This window comes from Papaver somniferum, chromosome 2, assembly GCF_003573695.1.
Source record: "Papaver somniferum cultivar HN1 chromosome 2, ASM357369v1, whole genome shotgun sequence".
In the NCBI taxonomy this organism is placed as follows: domain Eukaryota; kingdom Viridiplantae; phylum Streptophyta; class Magnoliopsida; order Ranunculales; family Papaveraceae; genus Papaver; species Papaver somniferum.
The window spans coordinates 31,521,500-31,542,510 of record NC_039359.1 but is presented as its reverse complement, the minus strand read 5'-3'; the positions used below and the strand labels follow the sequence as shown (position 1 = coordinate 31,542,510).

The following is a 21,011-nucleotide window of genomic DNA, read 5'->3' as shown; positions in this document are numbered from 1 at the left end:
TCAAAAGTTAAATCTTTTGATCATATATCTCAGTCATTTGAAGCTAGGCTCAAGAAATGGGTTAGTATCTCTCTTAATCAAGTAGGTAGGTCTACTTTAGTAAAATTTGTTCTTAACTCTTTACCCACCTATCAGATGGGTTATTTTAAAATACCTACAACCATTATTGATAAGTTAGACACTTTCCAGATGAACTTTTGGTGGGGTCACAAAGGTAATAAAGGTATAAATTTTTTAGCTTGGACAAGTATGAACAAACCCAAGGAATTGGGGGGACTTAGTTTTAAAAATTTAGAAAATTTCAACAAGGCTTTAATATGAAACTTGCTTGGAAGATTAGCTCTAAGGAAGAAGAACTGTGGATTAATTCTTGAAGCTAAGTACTTTAGGAATAGTAATTTTCTTCATTTGAACAAGCTTAATGACAATAACTCTTGGATTTGGAAAGGTTTGAACAGATGTTTAGAGATCATTAAGGAAAACAGTTTATGGTCAGTCAGATTTGGTACTAAAGCTAATATTTGGCTGGAAAAATGGGTTATTGGTCTTGACCAACCCCCTGTTCCTGCTGTTAGTACAAAAGATGTTTCTACGTCAACTCTTCTGTGTGATTTATTTCTGTCTGGAACTAGAATTTGGAATGCTCAACCCATTCTTACTACTTTTTCTCATGATATTGCTACTAAAATTTTAGCAATGCAGGTTCCTAGGTATGGCTCAGATGCTTTAATCTGGCTACCAGATAAAAATGGTAATTTTTCTGTTAAAAGTGCTAACAATGTCCCTTGTAGTCACAACTCCGGTAATATTCCTCCTTAGTCGGTTCCTAATGCTATATGGAAAGCTCTATGGAATAACAAGTCCCCACATAAGGTTAAATTGCTGGTCTGGAAATGCCTCAAGATTATTTTCCCAACTAGAGACAAAATTTATAGATATAAGAAGGACATAGATATTCATTGTAGCATATGTAAAGCTAGAATAGAATCAGTTGAGCATTTTTTTTAGAGTGTCCCTATGCTACATCTATTTGACTTGGAGTAAACATCAATGTAAGTAATGTTTTAACTACTTATGGTGATCTAATGCACTAGATCATAAGCTAGTTTGATGCAGGTAATTACCCAGGCAAGAGTTCACAAACTGACAAGATTTATAGACAAAATTTTCTTATGATAACTTTATGGCATATGAAAGGACATATATGATCTTGTCTTTCAGAACTTTAAACCCAACAAAATGTTAACAATTAGTAGAATACATACTATGCTTGATAGTTGTACACTATCTAATTCAAATATTGTTGTGGATAGTGATAATTTGCAACTGCAGGTTCATAACTGGGATCCTCTAGACATAAATTACATGAAAACTAACATTGATGCTTCTTTCTTAAAGAAAAATCTTACAGGAGGAATTGGGCTAATAGTGCGGAATTTTGCAGGAAACAGTTTTGGTGCAAAAGGAACATTCATCAATGGAGGAATGATACCTGATCAAGAGGTGGAATATCTGGAATGTCTAGCAATGAAAGCTGCAGTGGAGCTGGCAATTGAAAGAGATTACATGAATGCCATTTTTGAGTATGATAGCGAGGTCTTAGTTAAGTCAATACATGAACAAACTCTTTATGTTCATTGGATGAATCAAGGAGCGATCCTTGACATTAAATTTATGTTAGAAAGTCATGAAAATTTTAAGTGTCGGTCAGTTAATAGGCTTAAGAATGGAGTAGATGATAAAATAACTAAGAAAGTTAGAATCAGTAGAATGGATTTTTATTTCACAGAAAATTATCCCCAAGATATCCTGGAATGGGTTAATGGTGATATATTATCAGCTGTAATACTTCTACTTAATCAATGAATTGTTTTTTTGCATTAAAAAAAATAAAAAAAATAAAGGGTCACTTGAATTGGTATAGCAAATCATGTATAGTTGGAATAGTGCTAAACTGTTATTGAAGATGACTGTTGGTTATGACATAAATTAGATGTGTACATATTGGTACACCTTTGATATAAGTGTACATTGTTTTACACATGTGACATAAATTACATGTGTGCATAATAGCGCACTCTAGGACTCTTGATCAAATTTTAGTGAACAACCTTTTTTCATTTCTTCGATGTTGAATCAGTGATGCTATGAATGACTGACTGAACATTATCCAATTTGAGGGAGGGGCGCTCAGCCTCCATCTAAATATCACTAAGACAAAAGTTTTCTGGCCCTCATTTAATCCACATAGTCTTGATGTCTTTCCTTCTCAGATTGGAAGACCTGCAAATGAGGTTAAATTACTGGGTGGTCCGGTGAGCCTTGATCATGGGTATTGTAACGATTTAGTCAAGGCCAAGGTTCTCAAGACTATGGAGTTGATGGATGCGGTGAAGAAGTTGGAGGGTCCTCAGTGTGGACTACATTTGTTGAGAAGCTGTGTAGGGGCTTCTAGGCTATATTTTTTTATGCGATCTTTGATTCACACTTGGATCAACATGTGCGTCATACTATTACGAATGATGGACCTGGTATGGGGTTGTTACAACTTCGACTTATCTCTTTACTTCTCAGGCATGTTGGTTTGGGCTTATTTTTTATGGATGATGCGATCCATTAGTGTTATTTAACTTCGATGATCCAGACACATCCCCTTCAATATGTTATTTTGCGCAACACTTCTCTACCGGGTTTTGACCTTGGTCTTCAACGGTCTATGGAATTATTTTCACGAGTATGTCCTGGTGTCAACATCGATCTTACTGTCGCTCATCCCATGAAATTTCGAGCGGTTAAGTATTTTGAGGTTGTCATAAAAGAGATTCCCAAGAATTTCTCCATAACTGTTCGCGACTGTGCCCTCTGGCAATATAACAAGTCCAATCATGCTTCAGATTTTCTCAAAGCTCTACCCATTGAGGGGCTCAACCAAAGGCTTGGGGCGCGCCAACTTAGTGCAGTTCTTTGTTATCCTTTGGGTATTTCCCTTTTTACGGTGGTTAGTCTTTGTACATTTTGTGATCGGGACATGGATTATTTTGGAGATCACGCTTTGCACTGTGCTCATAAGGTGAGGATCAAATTTTGGCATGACCTAGTCGGAGACACTGCTGCTGATATGTGTTATCGTGCTGGGATGCCTGCTAGGAAGGAAGTCGCTTTGGGTTTCTTATCTAATGAGGGTGAGGCGCTGAGACCTGCGGATATTCTGGTTTACAACTGGGATAGGGTTCGTGACGTCTGTTTAGATGTGACTGGGGTATCTGACTTCACTGGAGGAGGAATTCGTGATTTTCATCCAGGTTTAGCTTTGAGGAATGCCATTTCGCGTAAACATAAAAAATACTTTGATAAATGCTTGGCTCAAGGTTTTGATTTTGGCACCTTAGCTTTCATGACATTTGGGGAACTTGGTGAAGATTTTGTGGATCTGTTGAGGAGGTTGCACAATCATTTGTCTAGGTTTGATGTTAGCGCAAAGAAATGTAATTTATAAAAAAACTAATTTGTACCTAGTCGAATGAGTTAGACTAAACCTTCTTTTTTTCTTTTGTTTTCTGGTTTAGTATGTAATCACAAGGTTTTGGGTTGTAACCCGTTATAGGGGCTGATGAAATCATTAGAGGGTCTGAACCATGATAATAATGTCTATCTAGTTGGTTAGAGAGTGTCCAAATGGTACTGTAAATTGTCTTGATTACCCTCTCCAGTTTTTAACCTAAATCAAAGCTAAATTGAAAATTTGTTTTCTTTCTTCTTCTCTTCTCCATGAGCCAAAGGAGATCGGCATTACTTCAATGATTGTAGTGAGTATAATCAACCACATCCTCCAGTAGTTGAAGAACAACAATTTCAAAGCCCTAATCCATCAAACAAATTAACAAGAATGACTTATATAAGATATGTTTTGAGAATCCCACTTAGGGTTTTGTTTATTTTGTGTTCAATTTAGGCTAGAAATTTTAAATTTCAATTGCAAATTAGTGTTGAAGATGAAAATTGAAGTTCAAAACTAGGGTTCATGTGTGTTACGATTGGTTATAGTTCAATTACCATCCGTAAGTTTAGTTTTTGATGCGGTTACGGTTTGTAAATGATGAACTACGAACCGTAGACGAGAAAATTTAAGAAAGAATGTCCAGTTACGATTTGTATTTGCAACCGTAACTTCACTTACGGTTGGTGAGGACACCACCATTAAGAACCCTAAATTTTCCTTTATGTCTCACAAAAATTCTACGGCTAATACCTATCAATAGTAAATTAATTAAGGTTTGTAGGTTTACCACCATTACCAACAATAGAATTTTCCTGAACTTTGTTCTCAAAAAACATTTTACGGGTCAAAATTCTAGTTGATATACCAACCGTAAACTAGTTACGGTTGGTATCGATACTCTATCTATAAACCGTAATTGGTTACAGTTGGAATGAAGGTTACGAACAAATCAACCGTAACTAAATTATGGTTCATCTCGAGGAGACAGAGACAAACACCAACCGTAACTGGTTTTTCGATTGGATTTTTCCCAAATTCAACCGGTTACGGTTGGTAGTTCATCAATTACGAACCGTAACTAACACTTACGGTTGGTTATGTGAAAAACACCAACTCTAAGTCTCTCTGAAAATCTAAAAGTTTTGATCTTTTTATGTATTTTAGACAATTTTGAGCAACAAAAAGCTAATTGGATCTCTAAGTTAGAGGTATACATGGTCATATAGACATTCACCCATCTCAAATTTGTCACTTGAATCACTCATTTTGGTTGAGTGAATAAAAACCTAGGATTCCAAAAATATCACAAATTTTTTTCTTTTTTTTTCTCCTCTACACTTTTTTTCCCTCTAAAAGATTAAAACTAAACTGATTTTGTTTTAGAATAAATATAATAGAAACTTGATTATCAATACTAAACTATGTAACGGTTAATTAGTCATTATAAAAAAATTTGATAAGGAGCTTTTGAAATTACCATCTAATGACCCTTTTTATCCATATCAGCTTCTCAAATATTTTCTTTAGCCCCTGTAACATGATTATTTGGGTTCCCGTTAACGACTTTGGATCGTGCCAAAACCAAAATAAAATAAAATTGTCCCATATTCGCCAGGTTCTGCCCGCAATTCAGACGTCACAGAATGTGATACAACCAGAAGATCCCCCATCCTCGTCAGCATTAGGGTTAGAACGAATCAGCTACTTCATCGACTTTTTTCAACTCCTCAACCACGCATGTGGACAGTTGTTCCCAAATCCCAATCTTCAAACACAAAACCTAAGCCTTCCACCGTGTTGGGCCACCATAGTTAAAAATACGTCTCACGTACATCTTACATGACAGGGACCCACACAATATAGCCAAGTTGGCGAGATCTTTTGTCCGTATAAGCTGAAATATTTCCTCATTTTTCTCTTTCTTTCTAAATTTCAGTTTTCATCTTCCTTCCCATCCAGTCATCCACACTTTTTCTCTTTCTAAACATATAAATCTCCGTCCACCATTACTCTCCTCAACAGCCACCTGCTAAACCCTAGAAAATGCTACGTATTCGATGATTCCAATGTCAAATTTCCTTCCACTTTTGCCTCTACATATATTATTTATATTTCCTGATCCAGCATCTATAGAAGAAACATTTTGATTTTTTTTTCTTCTGAATCGATTGAAATCATCGAATGGCACCAATTCCTCGATCTTCTACACAAACCATAACGAATTCACAAGAAACTAGATTACTTGTTCGTGAAACACTTCGGATAAGTGCTAATCTTGCTTCTTCACCTTCACCTCAGAAATTGGTTGTCTCAGAGAAAGAGAGTAGTAGTAATTATGTTGTTGTTGAAGATGAATTTGTTAATTCGAGTTTAAGAGTTATTTGTCGTGAACAAATAAATGGTAGGCGATGGAAATATGTTGCAGAAACTGATGGATCTTCTGGAAGGTTTAAGAAAGCTTCATTGCGTTCTTTTAGCTTGGAAACTACTCCTCAAGATCCTTTTGTTGTGAGTAGATTCTTACTTATTATTTTTTTTTTTAAATTTATTTTGTAATTGAATTTCACTTAATTGGTGTCTGATTGTTTGAAATTTGGAAAAGGGAAGGTCTAATGTAAAACAAAAATTAGGTCATAGATTATGTTGTTCTGTTGTGGCCCCCAATTATTCTTAATTACCATTGATTTATAGAACTAGGCTTCATTTTAAACTGCCAATTGAAAGTACTTATGTATTATCCTGTTGCAATTTCACTTGTAGTTTCTGTTTTCCTATGCATTCAAGCCTTCTTATTTATTTGTTTGTCTTAGAGTTAGATATATGCATGTTAGGAATTGAAAATTGGAAACTTCTTGAGTTAGGCGTTGGGTGAATTGATGATTGGAAATTGTCACAAAATGGTAGATTTAATTGGGTTTAGGGTATGGTTATTAATTCTAAATGGTCAATGTAATTCTTAAGAAGGCTTTCCGAAGGGATATCGGTTGCATGATATGGTGGAGAATTCGCAGTGCCCTTGCAGATTGTTGCTGTTTTCATCTTCCCATAACAAATTCACAAGAGAATTATATTTTGTGGCTTTCTTGTTTAAGTAGGAAGAAGATACTATGTCATGGACTCTTAAATCGAATTTTTGATTCAGGAAATGATGTCGTTTGTAAGATCTTATGTGGTGCCTGAAGGATTTCCAGACAGTGTTACCCCATCTTATGTACCATATATGACATGGAGAGCTTTAAAGGTATTCATAATATCTTCTGTATGAGTACTACTTTACGATGATTCATTTTGTCGATAATAAAAGTCCAATTCTCTAGAATTATGAGCTTTTGATTATTATGATCATCTGTTGATTTGCTACTTTAGCATCTAGTGCTTCAAGGTTTTGTTACAATTTTCTAATTGTAAATTTGTTACATTGATCTCTTTAGCATTTCTTTGGTGGAGCAATGGGTGTTTTTACGACACAATCATTGTTGAGTTCTGTTGGAGTTTCTAGAAATACCGCGGCATCAGGTGCTGTTTCTATTAACTGGATTCTCAAGGTAAACAACTACTCACACATTAAGACGTAAAACTCAGTTAAAGTTTGTTAAGAAGATTTGTTATGCTTCCGTGTTTTGGGAATGCATTGTTTTCCTTGTTATGAAATTTTAGCTTCTTCAGATTCTCGAGTTAACATAAAAGTGTGCTGAAAATGCTAGATAGCTAGAGTTCATCCCTCATCTCTTTTTCCAATCCAGAGGAATTGAAATATGTATCTGTCAAGTTCTGCAACTGATACTTTATTACTTGTCTTTCAATGAGGTGAAGAAAGGAAATTTAGAATATAATTTTCAAAAGTGCACTAAAATGCTAGATAGCTAGACCTCATCCCTCATCTCCTCTTCCAATCCAGAGGAACTGAAATATGCATCCATCAGTTTTTGTAACTGATACTTTGTCACTTGTCTTCCAATGAGGTGAAGAAAGGAAATTTAGAACATATTTGACAAAAGTGTGCTAAAATGTTAGATAGCTAGAATTCATCCCTCATCTCCTCTTCCAATCCAGAGGAACTGAAATATGTACCCGTCAAGATTTGCAACTGATACTTTGTTACTCGTCTTCTAATGAGGTGAAGAGAGGAAATTTAGAATATAAGTTTACATGTAGTGAGAATGGAGACTCACATGTCTTAGTGAGGGGAAGGTAAATTACCAAGAAGAAAAGAAAGAAAAAGGTTGCAGGAGGCTGCAAGAGTGGTACCAAATCGAGGCACACTCTGAATCAAGAGTTACTTTCTACGGATTAGGTGTTCAGAGTTGGAAAACCTCTATCCCCTAATGGCGTGGGACTGGATGTTTGTGAATGCAAAGGAGGAAGTGGATTGTATTAATCAACAAGTTGTGTTCTGTCACCTATGTGAGACGGGATTTTCTTAAATTCTGGTCATGGTAAGATTGTGCCAAGCTTTAGCCAGTGAAAGATATAACATTGATTGCGTTCCTTCAGATGTCACTTCCAACAAGGAGTATAAAATCAATTTCCCTTCAATTTCTTAAACTTAAATTGAATTAAAGTTCTTCCCTTTTGCTAAATAATGTCAACATGAGACTATCATCTAATCTTTTTTAATAGTTTTACTGGTGGATTTGTAGGATGGAGCAGGCCGTGTTGGAAAAATGCTTTTTGCAAGGCAAGGGAAGAAATTTGACAATGATCTGAAACAGGTAAAATTTCCACCTCATCCGGTCTCTCGGTGGTCACTGCTCCTTGAACTTATGTTCCATATATTTTAGGTCACATGCTTTTCCTTATGAAAGGCACCGAAATGTAAAAGCGAATTATACACATTTGTCTTAAGTGGATTAAGGGACATGTTTTTTGCAGCTTCGTTTTGCTGGGGATCTCTTAATGGAGTTAGGGGCTGGGATAGAGTTAGCAACTGCAGCTGTGCCACATCTTTTCCTTCCACTGGCTTGTGCTGCTAATGTTGCTAAGGTTGAACTCGGCTGAACTTTTGTATGATTTTACCTTTGGTTTCCTTCACTCGATGTTTGCTTTTAATAAATTAATTTATCATTCTAATCCTTCCCTGAATTTTTAATAGAACGTTGCTGCCGTGACTTCAACATCAACTCGGACTCCAATCTATAAAGCTTTTGCTAAAGGGGAGAACATTGGGGATGTAACGGCCAAAGGAGAATGTGTTGGAAATATTGCAGACCTGGTAATGCTATATTACGATATTCTATTTTCCGGTGCTGGGCCCTTGAAACACCCCGATTTATTAATGCTGCACACCCAGAGCCATACTCCACTTAGTTTATTCAATGAGATCTCCGTGTGAATGCTCTCCCTCTTCACCATGGCCAAATTTTTCCGAGATCATATACACGATATTCCTTAGTATTGTTGCATGTCATACTTCCCTGTGATTCTGCTGAAATATCCTTGTCTAGGTTTCTGACCAGACAGGGTTTTTTCGTCCTCTTAGTAACAATGCGTACTTGCTCTAATATTCTATGAAAAATATTTTGAATTATAACTAATCCTGTTTTGAACTTTGTTTTCTGAAGTTGGGAACAGGGCTGAGCATCATCATATCAAAAAGAAATCCATCTTTGGTGGCCACATTTTCCCTTCTCTCATGTGGATATGTTCTTAGTTCATATCAAGAGGTATGGCTTACGATATTCATAATCTTCTCCTTTCCTCTTAACATTCAAGGATGCTCATTGCTATTGGTACATAATCTTGGCCAGGTAAAGTCTGTTGTTTTGCGTACTCTGAATCGAACAAGATTTTCTGTGGCTGTGGAGTCCTTCCTTAAAACAGGTTACTTGTTTTTCCACTCTGAAGTGTGTTTATACATAGGCAAATATCTTTCCTAGTATCTGATGAAATCTTTTGTTTTTCTTCTAATTATCTGTTTGTAGGACATGTACCATCATTGCAGGAAGGAAATCTGAAGGAAAACGTGTTTACCTTGCCATGGATAAAAGATAAGCCAATTCTTCTAGGTATGCATTTAAACTAGATTTGAATCTGTTGAATTCAAGTAGGTCTAGATGTTCATTTTAGTATTTTAATTTATGATAGGAGTTTATTACTAACGTTATGGCAGGATCGAGGTTTAAGGATGCTTTCCAAGAGCCAGCCTCATACCTTGCACTAGTGCCTCTATTCGAGGTACCATTTATGAAGCCCTCTTTTCTTTCTTTCTTTCTTTTTTTTTTTTTTTTTTTTTTTTTTTTTTTTTTTTTTCATATAGCCCTTCCTCATATCTTGTTTGGAATCAAACAGTATTTATTTTTTGTTTCTTATGGGAACATGTTATTTACTGTTATGACAGAAAGAGAGGTATATAGTCACATACAATCCTTCAAAGGGTAATGTTTGTGCGTTGCTTAAGGATCAGGCAGAGTCAGATGACGTTCTGAAAGCAGCTTTCCATGTATGTGTCTGGGCAGTTTTTGAAGTTATCATGGTATTTTTTATCCTCAAGAAAATTTTAAATATAACCTTATGTGGTGTTACAGGCTCACGTTCTTCTGCATTTTATCCGTTCATCAAGCGAGCAGTCTTCTGTGAAGCATGCTGCATCTGAAAGTACAAACTTTCTTGGGCACTTCTCTACACAACATCCTCTGCCCACAACTTTTGACCTAGACCAAATTGCCGAGTCTTGCAAGGTTGTCTCAGCATCATATGGATTATTTAAGAGAAAAGCTGCCGAACAGGTAAGAAGACAGCAGCATTTCTTCTATATAGTGTTTACAAGTATATGAAATCATGCATGGAAGGGATGAAGTAATCACTAGAATATAGGATTTCCTTAGATGTTGCAATTTCATACTCACATATCTACAATATGCATACTATGTTTCACCTTGTAGATTACTAAGTTGAGTACATAGAGCCGAGACATTTTGTTGCTAGAGAGCTTGACCAGAACTCCGGAAAGAGCCTTTAAGCAGTGTGTTGAATATAAAGTGAAAAGATGGTTAACACCAAGAATTGAGGAGAAAGAGATAGTTTGCTTTTCTGTGAAGTTTTGTAAAGTGAACACACCTAAATTTAGGTTAGTATAATTATGTGGGAGTAGTCTATGAGTATGGGTCCGTGAATTTTACCCTCTCCTAGTGACACAGATAACATATTAAGAACCTTATATTCAATCCAAGGAAACTGTATTCCTCATCAGCATTGAGTTTCTGATGGTCAAAATGTCTGCTGCTTCATACCAATGTTTGATACATGGAAAAGTGATAGGCTCCTCCAGCAGCTCAACTTTTTAGACGAGTGATTGTATAAGCAGTGGTTCTATACGAACCGCGACAAAAACAACCAAAAAAACCGTCCCTCTCACAGACAAGTGGGCCATGATTCAGTGGATTGATAAGGGGGTGGGTTTGGGTCCCACGTGTCTGTGAGAGGGTGGTTTTTTTGGTTGTTTTTTTCACGGTTCGTTTATCTTTTTTGTTGCATTAGTCACGTAGTACAAAATTCTGAGTCTGCAATTGGCTTAGTAATGTGATGTCTGCAGAGAAGATAATTGCTTTTAATGTATCTAACTAGGCTACCTAGATACCTATTAAAACAGTAAAAGGGTATTCGAAATGTATGGTTAAAATACTTAAAACCCGTTAAAATGTTTGTAATGGATTTTTTTAATGTTACATCATAGCTTAACTAGAGTTAGTACCTTAAAATGTTATTTTCATGCAGCTATTGATTTTCTCAACTACTTGTTATGATTTGCTCAACTACTTGTTATTCGAGAATTTCACGAAAAGCAAATCCGTTCATAATAGCAAATAATAAAACATGGTCATAAATGTGTTTATGTAGACCCCCTGATATTTATGTGTATCTGAAGATGGTGCTCACTATGACCATTCTGTTTCATGCAGGGGTGGATGATGTCAGAATCATTGCTTAACCCTGGGAAAGCTCGGCTGTATTGAGTGAATATTTAACTACCATGAAACTATCATTAAACTGATGCTCAGTTAACTTGGTCCAGTTGAGTAATTAGGCTGGTTACATGAGGTGATCAAATATTTACAAGTAAAACACCTAAAGAGCTTAACATATTATTTTTACTGGCATGTTCCATCTTACTCTAAGCACACTGTATATCTTACAGTCTGTCCTCCTTTGAGGTTGACTAATTTTCTTGCCGTCAATCATGTAGAAGAAACTTGTGTCTAAGCTTCATGGATTTTAGAGGAGCTAACTGTTTCTGTTTAGTGTTGTACATTGCTGTTTGTAAGTTCTTCAGTATATGTAGTAGTCGAGGATTCAAAATATTATCAACTTAGGATGACTTGATTTTGCTGCAAGTTATTCTCTCTTGTATCTATTAATATTCTTGTGCTGCCTGCTATATTAATATTTTTGAGCAGGGAGTTTTTCTAAAGCACCAGAAGGTGTTGGGTTTTGCTACAAATTGTGTGTTGAAGAGCAGGGAGGTAAGCTTGACACAGATAGCACAGATGTATTGACAATTTAGATTCACTGAAAAGATGAAAAGCTTACACAATGCATCAAAAGAAATACAATATTCGTCTACCCGACTTTTGGTACATATAAATTATTGGCATATTTGACAGCAACAAATATTGAGGCTCAGGAATTTAGTTGTTTGACTTGATAACCTTTTAATTGGAAGGATGGCTATCTTAGATTACTCCATCACTGGAATTTCGCCACATGCAGCAGAGTACATTTTTTGAAATGCTTCTTTCAGGCACGAGTTCATTAATTTAGCATCGATGAATCCTTTCTCTGAAGTTGTCACCAGTCTTAGCTTTCCCATGTAACTTACAATAGTAAATGTAAGACTCTGCACCAACAAATGAAGTTTTGTCAAATTACAGTTTAACAAATTTGTTAAGAGTCGAGACGAATTAATATTTTCTACACATAATAATAAAAACCTGTCCGTGATGGCTAATGGATTACGACCAATGATAAAAATCTGTCCGTGATGGCTAATGGAGTACGACCAATCTATTTGGAGCCAAGGTATAAAGTAAATAAGTAGTATCTATTTTTGAATCCCGTGAAAAAAGCTTGAATCATGAGATTTCTAAATTCTTAAATACCTGAGGCATCCCTGGTATAATGAAATAGAAACCCTTGAGTGGATTGCCTGCTACAGCTGCTTTCTCTACTGGACCGCACATATTTGAGATCATAATACTCTTGTTCCTCACATTTGAATAAATGAAATTGGCTGGTCCCTGCATACACATCCATGAAGTAAGCTTGGGAAACATTGAGTTAGAGGCCAAAATTATGACTTGATTTGTGTCTCCCTTACCAAAGGTTCAGTAACCTTTGACAGAAGGCAGGTCTGAGGGGGACTCAAATTTTTTTATTGGTAAATTTTTTATCCAGTATATGCTACAAAAAAGTATCTCAAATACAAAAATTTTGGGATGGGTTTCTCACCTCAGGGCCAGTAACCTTTCCCATATAATGGAGTAGTTTACTAGTGAAAAAAGCACCAAAAGAATTGGCCTTTCTCAGCATCTCTTCTTTTGCTTGAACTATGTAATCCAGAGGATCTACACTTTCCATATCATCACTAACAAAAGATGGAAGTGATACACTCAAGAGTCCAAAGTGATTTCCCCAAATATTTGCCTTTAACATCTCTTCGATACTTTTAAAACCCCTATACATTCTCATGTTCATGACCACTAAAGCAGTACATCTTGAACTTCCGTCACCAGATTCTCCCAGTTTCTTCATGTATAAATGAAGCCCATATGATATCCAACCAGTTGTGATATCATTCACTGTCTGTCAACCACATCATCGAATTATCAACATATATCATGTAAAACCAAAAAAGATAAAAATAAATAATAAATGAATCATCAATAAAAACAAATTTATACGTACCCCTCCAACTTTGGACCTAATATCTCTGATATAATCCATGGAAGTTGTGACTGAGGTGATTGAAATAGGTTCATACTCAACTCTTGGGGTGGTCGATCTGAGAACTGTCTCACCGTCTTTCAATATATAAGCACCTAAAACATTCTTGGTAAAATCTGTAAGAGTGTTTTTGGCTTTTGTAACCAAACCAGAAATCTTAGAATAGTTTGTCTTAACTTCGTTCATTCTTGAAGAAGCAGTTGGAAATCTAAGAGGATGTTTAGGATTTGCTGAACTTTTAAAGATAGAGAACAGTGCACCCATAATTGAATAACCATCACCAAGTGCATGGTGTAGGTTGAAAACTAAGGTTGTTTTTGCATTTGTAGTGGGATAAGTAATAAGATGAACATCCCATGGAGAAAGGTGTTCAGGAAATGGTTTCAAATTAATTTTCGCAAGATAATCATGGACTTGTTCATCATATAGTTGTTGATCTTCTGATGATGGTGAAAGGGTTGGAATGATGAGATGATTTTCAGGAATGGTATCAATCTTTTTCCATCTCTGAACACCTTTCTCATCAGTGAGAATCATGGAAGAAAATCTAGTGTTAATAGGTATGAAGACATCTCTGAGGAAATCGAGAGTTTGAGATTCTGAAAATGGGTTTTCTAATTCAAGCACACCCATAATATAGAACTGAAGTTTTTCAGTATTGATGTAAGAACCTAATGGACTCAGTGGAGGAAGAAGATGAACTCCACTGTTGTCAGCCATTAGTGTTGAAATACAGCTAATCAAATGTGCTTTGCTTATAATCTAGCTAGTTGTATATGAACTAGCTAGGGTTTCTCTTACGTTCCTGACCACCTCTGATATGTCTACTTATAGTGTTGCTCAAGCAGCACCGATCAACCAGATTATCTAGCTAGTAGTAGAAATTTTCCGTTTATTATATTTCTTTTTGCTTCTACTGGCTTTTATTTGGGTCCCATATATGACCACTCGAACGGTTTTCAAAATAGGCAGCTTCATAGTAGTGAACTGAACTCATTTATTACGAAGATGTTTGTAATTTCCTCGTACGTTGGTTTAGTGTGTTTTTAAGCAATCGATAATCATCCATATAGCAGCAGCCAGCAGTGCTCTCTCTCACTTGGATAATTTATTTTAGCACACTTCTGAAACACTGCTAGGCTCATGTCAGGAATGTTACGGTGAGAGTGTAAGGGACCTTTTTTGGGGTGTTAATGAGACAGTATAGTTACTATTTATTTCGATACGTAGTGAGTTGTTTAAATTTTTTACATTGTATTCTGATTTGGCTTTAAGGAGTCTTGTTTTCGAATTTTTTTAATATCGAATTTTGTTTGATCGAGAAAGAAAACATTGAAGTTTATTTATTTAGCTGCTCAAAAAGTAAAAAAATAGATCAAGAGCAAAGTAAACAAGATAAGATATCATTAGGAAACTACAGCCGGATGTTATCTGCATGTGTAACCTGCAATAAATGAAAACTCAAAGTGAAATTGATGAAAGAAATAATGTCGTATACCTGTTTAGGAAAATAACTAACAAAAACTCCAAAAACTATAAATAAAAAACCCAAAATGAAAAAAAATCAGTTATTTGAAGAGTTGACATTTTTCTGGTAAGATATTGTGTAATACTCCCTCCGTTTCTGGAAAAATGTTACTTTTACTTTTTCATTTTAGTATAAAATTAGATCAAATTGAAAAAGTGAAAGTAACACTTTTTTCCAGAAACGAAGGTAGTACTATAAAATAGACCTCGCATCGGTTGATTAACTGATTATCCTTACGAGGGGCACCAAAATCCTAGTAGGAGTAAAAGCTGCAGGGTATTGAAACACGTATGATTTACTTCCGAAAGTCATAAGTATTCTAATTTACTGTTCAATCCTGCTATAATCATAGACGGTCGAGTCTCGTGGATAATCTCGACCTTCACAAAACCTTCTCCCAAAGCGTGGATTAATAAGAGGGTGTTTATGGTGTTGGGTCATGCTTTCATGCGAGAGGAGGGACAGACCACGGGTTTTCGACTTGGAGTTTCCGTGTTTATTGTTTCATAGAACTGAAGTTTTTCAGTATTGATATAAGAAGGGAATTTTAACAAACTGCCACACTTCCAATTTCATGTTTCAAAAACTGCCACCGTTTTTTCAAAGTTTATTAAATGCCACAACTGTTAGTGTTTCCGTCCGGACCCACCTAATTGGTCAAAAGTTCGCTGACCAGGTCAAGATTCTTACACCTCTCTATATATCGACGGCTCAAGAATAACATCACGAGATTATTACACGTGGCAGTGTGTTAATTTACTATCCTATCCTTCACGGAATGAAACCACAACAAGGCTTTTACTTTCTCATTCATTTCGTTCTCTCCGTGTCTCTCTTTTCCAGCGGAGAAACTTAGGTTAAAGAAAACTAGGGTTCTACATAGGGATTTGGTTTAGTTTGTGAATCTGAGTGAAGGGTTTTGTAAAGTTCAAGATGAAGAAGAAAAAGAACGGGAAGAACAACCAGTTGTATGTTTTACTAAAACCCTAACTTCGTTTTTTTTCAATTTCTGAAGAAACCCATCTCTTTTTTCATATTTTTTTGTCTTCTTTTCATTTTGTTACTTAAATCGATGTTGTTGCATGTTACGGTTTTGAATCTAAGCATGACTTGATGTTTGGTTTGTTTTCTGATTTAGTTAGGGTTAAATTTTCTCTGAAATTTTCTTGTAATTTTTAATTAGGGTTTGATTGTTTCAGTAAAGTTCATAGTGAATCGAAGCATGAGTTCAATTTCTGAAGTTCATTTGTTTACTTATGATGCAGTGATGAAACATATTATCGATATAGAGACATCAGCGTGTTGGTTATGGAAAGTAATATGACTTTGTTCTTCCCTCACATGGATAGAGAAAAAATTGACCTCAAGGAATTTGAGCAGATGTTGCGTGTTAAGTTGCGCCTAACTGAAAATGAAATTCCTAGTTTATATTGGATGATAGAACCATGTTTGCCTGAGATTATGGATAGTAATGAGGACTTGTTTAAGTTCTGGGAGCATGCAGTACCTGATGATAAAAGATTTATATGTTTGCATTTGAAGATATTAAATTCTGAATTCGGTAATGGCAATGACTTCATTGAGGCTGCAATGGAACAACCAGTGACAGTAATTGATGAGACTCCAAAGAAGTCCCATAAGAGGATTGCTAAAAAGCCAGTTTCAAAGGAAAAGTCTGTAAGGAGATCACCAGAAAACTGTAAGGAGATCACCAAGGTTGCAAGCTCAGTCAAAGTTTGAAAACTAAAATGGAGGAGTATCTAGGAAATTGTTTGTGGATCTGTTAAATGAAATGGAATCTCAGGGTTATTCTTGCGTTAGTCAAGCCAGTGTTGTGGGTTCTAGCGGTGTACCAATTCAAGTGACTGAAAACTTTAACCATGATTACTGGGTTGATGCGGTCAAGAATACTGATGCAGTGAACCAGATTGATGCAGTGAACAACAATGATGCAGGGGTTAGCAGTGATGATGATGAGGATAATGTGGTGTTAGAGAACACTATTGTGGATGAATGTCACCCCATTGAAGACCCAAATGCTCCGCCAATATATGACAGTGATGAAGAGGATGATATTGATTATGAAGATATTGTCAAGACATATAAAGTTGGAGATGAAAGTAGTGATTCAAGCAGCGGTGAAGAAGATGATGAAGAAGGTATTGAAGTATAAACCCTTTGATGTTTATAACTTATTGTCTATTTCCCCTTTCTTTAGGACCACATATTGTGCTCCTTACTATTCTGTGGAGTATTATAGGACCACATATGCAAATGCTGTCACACCCTTAGAAGACATAACTGAATGGGTATGGGAAGATAAGGTATATTTATAAACTTTATTGAATATGGTGCATTTAGTTTTCAAGATATTAGTTATTTATTTTTCTCTTTTCCCTATTTAAGAATCAAACCCTTTAGGGTTTCATTACTTTAACTTTCTCATTTGTTTTCTCTTCTTCTGGCAGGCAACCATGAACGTCAACGTAAACCCTCCTCCTTATCAGAGAAAAACTGGAAGACCAGCAAAGAAGAGGAAGAGAAGTTATGATGAACCTGAAACTGTGGTGAAGAAAAGGAAGTGTGGAAAATGTGGATCTATTGCTGGCCACAACAAGAGAACCTGTGCTGGTGGTGATGTTGGTAAAAACCAAACTGGATTCAAGCCAAGCACTGAGTATGATGCTACAAACTGCACCTTCACACAGAGAGATCAGCCTGAAAGTATCACTGCAAGGGGTAAAGCCAAGGTGAACAGATCCAGAGGTACATCATTTTTTGTTGGTGAGTCATCTGCAGGACCTAGCACTCAAGGAAGACCAGTAGCAGGACCTAACACTCATGGATCTACACAAGATAATCAAAATTTCAGTCAGAATTTTGCTGGTATTGGATCTGTCAGTCAACATCTTTCTGTCACAAAGGGAAAGCAAACCAAGGCTAAGAAGACTAGGAAGTAGAAGTGTGTGTGCTTTATTGTTTGTTTTAGATATGTTGTGGACAAGTATCTAACTGATGGTTAGTTTTTTTGGTTGCTTTAGACACTGATTCTGGTCTGGACATGTATATGTACCAGAAATCAGTTTTATTTTGATGGGATAATCTTGCTTTATGAATGAAAATAATATTAGTTAGAACTAATTTTCAGATTACATGTTAATTGTCTTTTCAAGTTAATTTTTACATATTCTCAGATGCATTTCTGATTTGCATTGTTCTTTGTAGGATTCTTGGTTTTGCAGTGGGCATTCATTGTAGCAATGGCTCTCCTCTTCAAAAGCGCAGCAACAGTTCTCTTTAAGTAGCTTGATGATCTTGGATTTGAGTGGATCAATGGCAAAAAAGTAAGGAGAAATAGGAATAGGATTCAGGTTAACTCGTTTTCTTCACTGCACCGAGTCGCGAGTTAACTCTCTGCTCAATCACTGGCTAACTCGTTCCAGTTACTGATTCAGGGACTTCAATGTCATTTTACGCTGCTGATTTAATGCCACATATGCACTAACGGATACTAACGCCAATTAACTGTTTTCTCAAAAAAACGTGACGAGAAAATTCAAGAGTGTGGCACTTAATAAACTTTGAAAAGAACGGTGGCATTTTCTTAAACATGAAATAGGAAGTGTGGCACTTTATTAAAATCCCCGTATAAGAACCTAATGGACTCGGTGGAGGAAGAAGATGAACTCCACTGTTGTCAGCCATTAGTCTTCAAATACTTAGCTGACCAAATGTGCTTTGCTTATAATCTAGCTAGTTGTATATGAATTAGCTAGGGTTTCTCTTACGTTTCTGACCATCTCTGATATGTCTACTTATAGTGTTGCTCAAGCAGCACCGATCAACCAGATTTGCTAGCTAGTTGTAGAAACTTTCCCCTTTCTTTTTGCTTCTACTGGCTTTTATTTGGGTCCCATAAAATGACCACTAGTACGGTTTTTAAAATGGCATTTTCATACTAGTGAACTGAACTCATTGGTTATGAAAATGTTGTTAATTCCTCACACGTTGGTTTAGTATGTTTTTATGCAATAGCAACGCTCTCCATCGTTAGGATAATTTATTTCAGCAAACTTCGGTACACTTTTTACCTCATGTCAGAAATTTAGTTAGAGACTTTTATTTTTGGGGGTGTATTTTTATTTATTTATTTATTCATTTTCTTCTACACAAAATCCGGATCCAGATCCTTAGCCCAACCTAGCTAGTCGATCGGGCTCCACTGTCAGATTTAACCCGTCAAACCCAACTATACAGTTAGTGGGAATGTTATAAACACTGTCCATTTTGACCGACCTTATACAAATACCCTCGAGGGGTAAAAAGATTGTTATAAACACTGTCCATTTTGACCGACCTTATACAAATACCCTCGAGGGGTAAAAAGATAAAAAAGTTGGAGTCAACTTGAGAAAGTTGCTTCCAATTTTGGAGTCAACTTGAGAAATTTGTTTTCACTTTTGGAAACAACTCGTGCTAGTTACTATCACTTTTTTGGTATTTTTTAAGTTGAATAAAAGTATATTTTAAAGGATAGATTTTGAAGGTATTCAAATAATGTTCCCGTACATTTAAACTACACAAACTTTTATGATGGGGATTGAAACCTTCATGATTTATATGGGATGATATCATCCCTACTAGATACCATTCCATATAAGACAAAAAGATTCTGACGATCCTGATCATTGGATCAATGGAAAGGTACCAACCTCTAGTAGACTTGGTACCACCCCATATAAATTATGGAATCCTTGACTTCCTTCTTATTAAAATTGATGGGAAACCAATGGAGCCATAAGCTTGAACACTTCCGGATGTATTAATACACTTACTATGTATCCACGTGTAGTAAGGATTTTTTCCCTTATATTTGTACGATATTTTTGTATGTGGTCAAGTGTTCCGATAATAAAGTTTGTTTGAGCGGAACGTAAATAAATTGTAATTCACTTTTATTTATTTTGCTGCTGCCCTAAAAAGGAAAGAGAAAAACAAAAACAAGGGAAAATCAAGAGCAAACAAGATAAGATATCATTACCAAACTACAGCCATATGTTATGTGCAATGTGTAATCTGCAACGAATGAAAAATCAATGTGAAAACGATGAAAGAAATAACGTCCTATACCTGTCAACTTGTCTTCTTGCACATGTATTTAACCAAACCACCTAATTATTGTTTTACAAGCCTAGTAGCGGTATAGTTATATTTAATAACCGGAGGGCTCCTGTGAGGCAAGTAATGGACAATGCTTAACCATTTTCGTCCAGTTTTTTCTGAACAATTCACCTTCAGGCATAAGGGACGCCTCGAGTAAAATGCACGGCTATATTTAGTATTGATGTTCAAAGGAGCATCTGGATATATGGAAGAACTAGGACATGAAAGCTGGATCAAATAAGAAATGATGTTCACACTTAATCGGGGTTTCCAGGCGATAGAATGCGATCTCTGGATTAGTGGTTTTCATCTGATCAAATCATCTCTCCTTGATCTCTTCTTTTTGTCTCCACACCCTCGATGCGTATGGGAGAGTTCATTTTCCATAAGTTAAGTGTGGTAGTATATAAAGGGTTGGAGTCCAGCTTGTGGCTAGGCTCCCAACAAGCTTCTTGTCTGATGTAAATCCTTTAGATGAATTTTGTATTTGATAATTTATTGTTTCATATCCAATAATTTAAAGAATAAGAAAAAGGAAGAGAGAATAATAATAAAATAAAAAAAACCGTGCGGTGGGCCCCACATGGCCGGCTGGCCGTTCCCCACTCTTTTTTTCCTTTTAATTTTATTATTGGATAAAGAGAATTACATTAACTAGTTGGAAGCCTAACAAGCCAAGCAGCAACAACATACTACTACATTAATTGAACAGGTTACTGTGCTAGCCTACCAGCGAGTCTCATGGATAACCTAGCCAAGGGAGCCTAAGCGGATTGGGGGTTGAGATTGTGTTACAGGAGGGGCAAACTAACTCTACCTTTCATGTTAATTTCTGCAATATTACGCCATTGAGGGCTCGAACCTGGGACCTCCTGGAACGCA

The 21,011-nt window shown here is 36.1% G+C and overlaps 2 protein-coding genes across 3 annotated transcripts; one reads left to right on the top strand and one right to left on the bottom strand.

Moving 5' to 3' along the window:
• Positions 1-5,432: 5,432 nt before the first annotated feature.
• LOC113347284 (protein root UVB sensitive 6-like) lies at positions 5,433-11,864 on the top strand. The gene is made up of 13 exons (XM_026590906.1): positions 5,433-6,007; positions 6,642-6,740; positions 6,931-7,044; positions 8,140-8,211; positions 8,372-8,482; positions 8,592-8,711; positions 9,061-9,162; positions 9,247-9,319; positions 9,421-9,504; positions 9,609-9,673; positions 9,837-9,938; positions 10,024-10,224; positions 11,398-11,864. The coding sequence occupies exons 1-13, from the start codon at positions 5,681-5,683 to the stop codon at positions 11,449-11,451; spliced, it is 1,524 nt and encodes a 507-aa protein (XP_026446691.1). The 5' UTR covers positions 5,433-5,680; the 3' UTR covers positions 11,452-11,864.
• A 110-nt stretch (positions 11,865-11,974) lies between these two features.
• Positions 11,975-14,260, bottom strand: LOC113347285 (O-acyltransferase WSD1-like). Of its 2 annotated transcripts, XM_026590908.1 has the most exons (5): positions 13,400-14,260; positions 12,944-13,297; positions 12,595-12,732; positions 12,427-12,499; positions 12,228-12,332 (listed from the first exon to the last, which is right to left on the bottom strand). In XM_026590908.1, exons 1-4 carry the CDS (start codon positions 14,156-14,158, stop codon positions 12,440-12,442), a joined length of 1,311 nt encoding a protein of 436 aa, XP_026446693.1. In that variant the 5' UTR covers positions 14,159-14,260; the 3' UTR covers positions 12,228-12,332; positions 12,427-12,439. The 2 variants fall into 2 exon arrangements, with proteins under 2 accessions (XP_026446692.1, XP_026446693.1); XM_026590907.1 differs by lacking the exon at positions 12,427-12,499 and having other exon boundaries at positions 11,975-12,332; positions 13,400-14,259.
• Positions 14,261-21,011: the final 6,751 nt, after the last annotated feature.